At 48.5% G+C, this 6,229-nt stretch overlaps 1 protein-coding gene across 1 annotated transcript in view; it reads right to left on the minus strand.

Annotated features, from left to right (window-relative positions):
* SRGN (serglycin) overlaps positions 1-1,809 on the minus strand; it is a 2,419-nt gene extending 610 nt beyond the window's left edge. Inside the window, exon 1 of the mRNA XM_009893856.1 lies at positions 1,731-1,809. Coding sequence (XP_009892158.1) covers positions 1,731-1,809 — 79 coding nt within the window. The remainder of the gene's footprint in view (positions 1-1,730) is intronic.
* Between the last annotated feature and the right edge of the window lie 4,420 nt (positions 1,810-6,229).

Here is a 6,229-nt window from a genome sequence, read left to right on the forward strand (position 1 = left end):
AAGAAAGTAATTTGTGTGGCCCTGATTGCTCAACTGCCAAAAAGTAAATTAACCCCGCAGACTGTTTTTTAAGTGGTGACTGGTATCCCTAAGTGACATCCCTGCTATCAGAGATGTCAGGTGCACCTCATACGCAGCACCAGGAAGTCCATGGGAATTAGCAATGGAAATCCCATGGGAAACCACCGCCTCACACTGTTGAAGGCCCATCTCTGGCTTGGAGCACAGCACATCCCCAGGGGACCCACGGGCTTGGCCACCTTCAGCTATCCCCGAAGCTGGTGGAGGTATCTCAAGATCTCCGGGGGACAAGCCACCCCAGCAGAGAGCTGGCTCCTGTGCCCTCCCTTTCTCTGTTGGCTCCAGCGAGGGCCAGGGCTGACCCCACTTCGGCGTTGCCCGTCTCAGCTCAGCACCTTCGAGTTTGATGGGATGACTTCTGGCAGGGAGGCTGGAAACTCAAGGTATGCCAAGAGCCGCCTGGCGCGGGAGCAGGTTTGGGGATTACGTATATTCTCAGAGTGCATAGAGTAGAGATGATTCAGGCGTCTCCTAGACACAGCCCAGGGTTACATAAACCCATGGTTTCGGTTCTGGTGGCCCCCCAGTGCCTGATTGGGGCTGTCGCTGAAAAGCGAGTCTTCAAAAAATACCAAAAGGAGAAAATAACGATTGCAAAGCAATGATAAAAACAGCGGCATTTCGCCCTTCCTTTTGGTCTCATGTAATTAATTTGTTCTGAAGCCTCCTGGCACATTCTCCCCCTGTTGGCGCTTTATCTACTTTTCCTCGGTTTCTTGGGACTATCTTTCTGTAATTACACTTCTCTATTGCCCTATATATTTCCATAATGTAGTAGGTGACTTTCAGCTACCTCCCACACTCCTCTGTAAGAGAAAAAAGACCTCATGGGTATCATTTCCTGCTTCTTTTACAGCGTATGCCTTTTTCGTACTTATTTTCTTCTCTTAGCTTATTATTAAGGAGGTTTTTAATAATAACAGTGGCAACAAAATAAACAACTGCAGCTGAATAATTTGCAAATAAACAACGCACAAAAAGCAGGCCATAATCTCTCAAAAATCAGCCTCTGAGTGGTAGATACATAATGAAAGCCTATCACTATTACAGCCCTGGTTTGTGGAGAAATTATACTCTACATGCTTGAAAAGTGCTTTTCCCTTACAAGAAACAAATCCACAGGGTACATGTCATCATGAATCAACATTTCCTTTTAGTTGTTTTAGTGCTGCGTGTTGCAATATTTTACCGAATAAACCGTTTTAATTTCCTCATACTTACAACTAGTTTCCTTTCCTGCTCCCCCAAGAAAGTAGACTGTAGTAGTTATGACATGGGAACTGTTACATGCTCTGTCTGTAACTACATAACTGAATAACAGTACATAACTGGACCACTATGAAAGGGTCAGTTAAAAAAGAATATACTGAAATATACGTATTGAAAATATACCCCCAAACAGCAACTTACTTTACGAAGTCTTTTTCTCATACAGGGTGGGAAAGGGACACAAGAATCCTCCACTAGCATAAAGCACCATTTCTTGCCGGTGCCCCTCCAGAAAATGAAATGTTAGCAAAACAGGTTTTCTGAGTAGATCTCATTACCCCTAGAAGGTGGTCAGTCTGAAAAATTTGGAGGCTGCCTACTTGGCCTACACTACATAGCCCAGAAAGAGGATTACCGAGAGAACAACCGCACCGTTTTACCTTGTGCTGTGTATCCCACAAAGAGGATTAAACAAATAGCCAGGAAAATCCTCCCGTTACATCTGATAAGAAGCTGCATTTTGGCCGGCGTCCCCCCGCTTGCCACCAGCCTTCACCACGGCTTCACACTTCAGAAATAAGACGGTGCAAGCAGATCGACTTTTAGAAAAGGTTTCCAAAACCTCAAACCCAACCCATAACCTGCGTCACTGCTTCCTGATTGACGGGAGTGAGACATCTACAGAAAAGTCCAGTGCTCTGGTCTCCTGGCCTTCATCACACACAAAAAAAAAAATCACTCTGGCCTTCGTCTCCAGTTTTGCTCAAGGAGAAAAGCAAACCCGGGACCAACCAGCCTGACAGAAGACGTGTGTTGCTGGCAGCTTGTGGTCCAGGCGTGCACCCTGCCCAGCACCTGCCTGATGCTCAGAGGACTCTGGGGCATTTGCTGTTTCCTCCAGAGAGAAAAAGTAACAATTCATGTCCCCCAACTTTCAGTCAGCTGGGTTTCGGCATCAGCACTGGCAGTAATTTTCCCTGCCTCAAGCCCATGTCAGTCCACTGGGAGGGTTAGGAGCTGCCTCTTTGCAGTTGGCACAAGTTTCACTGACTGGGAAATAATCTTTTCCCACAAAAGTAAGTTATTATCTGAGGAACCTCACACCATTTTTTTTTTTTTTTTTGAAAGCAAGATCTTGGATATTCACAGAAGTGAAAAAATGGAAAAAAATTAGAGAGTAGATCCTGGTAGAAACATGTCATCTCCTTTCTGAAAGGGCACAACAGATTTTCTCGGCCCCAACAGCTGATCTGGGGCAGCTGGGCAATCGCTGCACAGTGCAAGCACCCCAGGGAGCATGGCAAAGGGTTTGGACAGCACGTGGCTCCACAAGGAGCCCTGCTGGGAAAGCCATGAAAGCCCTAATATAGATGTATGGAAGCTGCCTTTCAGCTAGTTCATACCTTTTGCTTGCCTTTTAGTTGGGATTAAACCTTGCTTGCTTGAGTTCACTTAAGAATAAATTACATACAACAAGGTTATCTAAGTAGTGGGGGTTTTTCATAGTCATACCATTAGCTGCTGGATTAACTGGGGCACCGATGTGTGAGCCTAATGTGCTGCCAGCACCTTCAACAATGCTGCTGATAGTGTAAGTTGTCTGTGGTAAATCTATTTTTACATGGTGGAAAGTCCACGGAGGCCCCGGTGGGGCTCTGGGCTGAGCAGTGACTTTCCCTGGGGCACAGCGCTACACCAAAACCCCACAAGCAGCAGAGGGGACCACTCCAGCAGCTCTTCTCTCTGGGCTGGGATTTACCACTGAACCGAGGGGCTGAGCTGTGCATCCGGCATCAATGCAATTTGTTATGAACCACCACATGTGGGGGTTTTTCCGGCATGGGAAAAAGAGGAGGCTCAAACCAAGCAGGTGTGGAAGGACTCACGTGCAGTGGTTATTCCTACCCGCCTCTTTTCTATTTTGTATTTTTAGCATCAACTCTTTTTTCTTTTTTTTTTTTTTTTTAAGGTGGTGCTCAGCATCAATAGGAAGCCGGGCAAACACGTGCGGGGAGGCGATCAGCCTCTACTCTCTGTAGGCTGCAATAACACCTCATTTTTCACTGGTCCTGGGCATGTGCCTACCCCTTCCACCCCCCTCCAGTGTGCGCAGACAACCCCCTCTGTGGGAAAGCACCCCTCTGCTGGCTATTTCTGCCCTTCCCACCAGCCAGAGGCTTTTTTCACCCCAGTACTGGGAGCTCCCCGGGATGCAGGCAGGGCAGTGCCCACCAGTGGGCATCCTGCAGGAGCAGGGGGAGCTTCCAGGGGTAGGTGGGAGCTGCAAAACCCCCGTAGCTTGAAGGGGATATTACAGAGCCAAGTTATCTGTCTCATACCATCAGCCGATGGCGGAACTTGTAGCGCTGGCAGTTTTGCCACACAGTTTTGTTATTTTCTTCTGTGTCAGCGGCATGCCTCAGGAAATGAGATAGCTCTACAACTAGTAAACATGGGAAGACCGAAGCAAATTTTTCACTCTCCCGTCTCACATACAGCTGCGTAATGGGGGCCAGAAACCCCCAGGGAGCTTCAGTCTGTGCCCATCTCTTATCCTGCTGTGCTCCACGAGTGCCCGCACCCCACCATGCTTGGCAAGCAACGCGCTTTCCACCTTCCAGAGAATGTGGAAGTGATACTGGAGACCTGGATCTGAGGCAATCTGGGATGTGCAAGTCTTAAGAGTAAAGCATGTCCTTTGTGGAGTGTCATGGGATGCCCAAGGAAGGCTGTGCGATTATTTACCTCTCTGTAAGCCACTCAGGACATAAAATGCAAATAATCAGCAGAAATAAAAAATGCCGTCTTGAGCTAGAGGCCACAAGTTGCAGAAAGTTAACACACTTTTTTTAAACAGAAAACAGCACATGAGCCATACTATATTGGAACCCTGAAACGTGCCATTGCATGACTATCAGAGTTTAAGAGATAGAGGGTTTTTTTAAGTCAAATATTTTAAATCCTCAGGTCAGCCACCTCAAATCTACCTCCTGTAAACTGCAAGGAAGGTTCATAGGATAACGTTCCTCTTGCATACATCCTGCGTAGATTGGAAGACTAAACGCCCCAACAGAATAAGCCTATAAAAAGAAGAAAATAAATGAGCAGATATAGGAGAACACAGCTTGTGCCTTGAGGTCAGAGAGAGCCGAGCCATCATTTGTACCAACACATTGGCAATGTCCCCATCCATGCTCACCTCCTGGCTATGTTTTTGCATAAATGTTTCCCACCCATCGCTTGCTCTCCTGGAGCATTTCTTACAACTACCACACTGATACACTGCCATTATTTTCAAATCACATGCAAAGCAGATTAAGAGCTTTGCATTTTTCTAAGGCATTAATTTGGGGAGCGGGGGACAGGCGGAGGGAGGGGGCTGCCTCAGCACTGTGTGCCCAGCCCCTCATCCAGATACCTGGGACTCTTCACTATGTGCCTGAAATATCTGGGAGTAGCCCCTAAGCTAGAATAACCACTTCAAAATCTAATGATGAACTGCTCATAACTCTCAGGTCTGTTTTATCTCCCAGTGGGCTTCAGGAGTAATGAGTCATTTGGTAACATCACTAAATGGGGACTGCACCGCAGGAGTGCCCGGTACGAGGACACCCATCCTGCTATTGATGGCAGGGGATTTAGGGCAAAAAAGATTCCCAGCAGGCCCATTTCAGTAACCTGGAAGGGTTTCAGTAACACATGGGAGTGTTTTAGCCAATCCTTTGGTGGACAACCAACCCCTGCCCTGCTCTAGCCCGGTTAAACGCTGCAGCTTGGTCTGGAGGAATGGCCCAGAGGAGCAGTCCAACACAGCTGCATTGGGCCACTCTATCTGCTACTTTTCCTTGCCCAGCAGCGCACGTTTGCTTTGCAGCCCATATTTTTGACAAGCAGCCAGCGAGCAGATGGGCTCCCATGGGTGCACAGGCACCCACAGTTCCTACACTTATCAGTCATGCATGCAGATGAGGCGATATCCATCCAGATCGGGGGGTCCTGATAAGGAGGTTTCTCATTCATTACTGCTCGGAAATCAGATAAATCCTAACTGCTTCAGGGCCACTCTGCTCTCAGGGGCAGATTTTTCCCTACCCCAGCTGGTGGGAGCTCGGTCCTGGCTGCGGAAAAAATGGGGGAGCGGGGTGGTGGGGTGTCCAGGCTGACTACTGCACCCCTCAAACAGTTCTCCCCAGGGGAGCAGCAAAGGTGGCAGCCGACTGGAGCAGCCGGGGTCCCAAAGCGCTGGGCCCTGCCTGTGATGCTCAGCTCTTTATTTGCTCTGCTGGGAAATTGGAAATAGGTATTTTGTACAGATCACCGCTCTGGGCAGCAGCCAGTACAGAAAGACTACATCAGTTACGAGCAGAGCGAGGAAAGGGGGTAAAGAGAGAATGACAGCAACAGATGAGAAAAAACTGTGAGCAAAGGGGAAGGGGAGAATGTCTGAATGGCAGCTGGGTTGAACCCAAGGAGCATTTTTTTTTCTCTTGTGGGACCCCACCTGGAGTGCTGCATCCAGCCCTGGGGCCCCCAACATAAGAAGGACATGGACCTGTTGGAGCAGGTCCCGAGGAGGGCCACAAAGATGGTCAGCGGGCTGAAGCACCTCTCCTATGAAGACAGGCTGAAAGAGTTGGGGCTGTTAAGCCTGGAGAAGGCTCCAGGGAGATCTTACTGCAGCCTTCCAGTACCTAAAGAGGGCCTACAGGAATGATGGGGAGGTGATCTTCATCGAGGAGTGGAGCAACAGGATGAAGGGTAATGGTTTTAAACTGAAAGAGTGGAGATTTAGATTAGATATTAGGAAGAAATTCTTTACTGTGAGGGTGGTGAGGTACTGGCACAGGTTGCCCAGAGAAGCTGTGGCTGCCCCATCCCTGGAGGTGTTCAAGGCCAGGCTGGATAGGGCTTGGAGCAACCTGGGTAGTGGGAGGTGTCC

The sequence above is a fragment of the Charadrius vociferus genome, unplaced genomic scaffold (assembly GCF_000708025.1).
Source record: "Charadrius vociferus isolate BGI_N301 unplaced genomic scaffold, ASM70802v2 scaffold611, whole genome shotgun sequence".
Lineage (NCBI taxonomy): Eukaryota > Metazoa > Chordata > Aves > Charadriiformes > Charadriidae > Charadrius > Charadrius vociferus.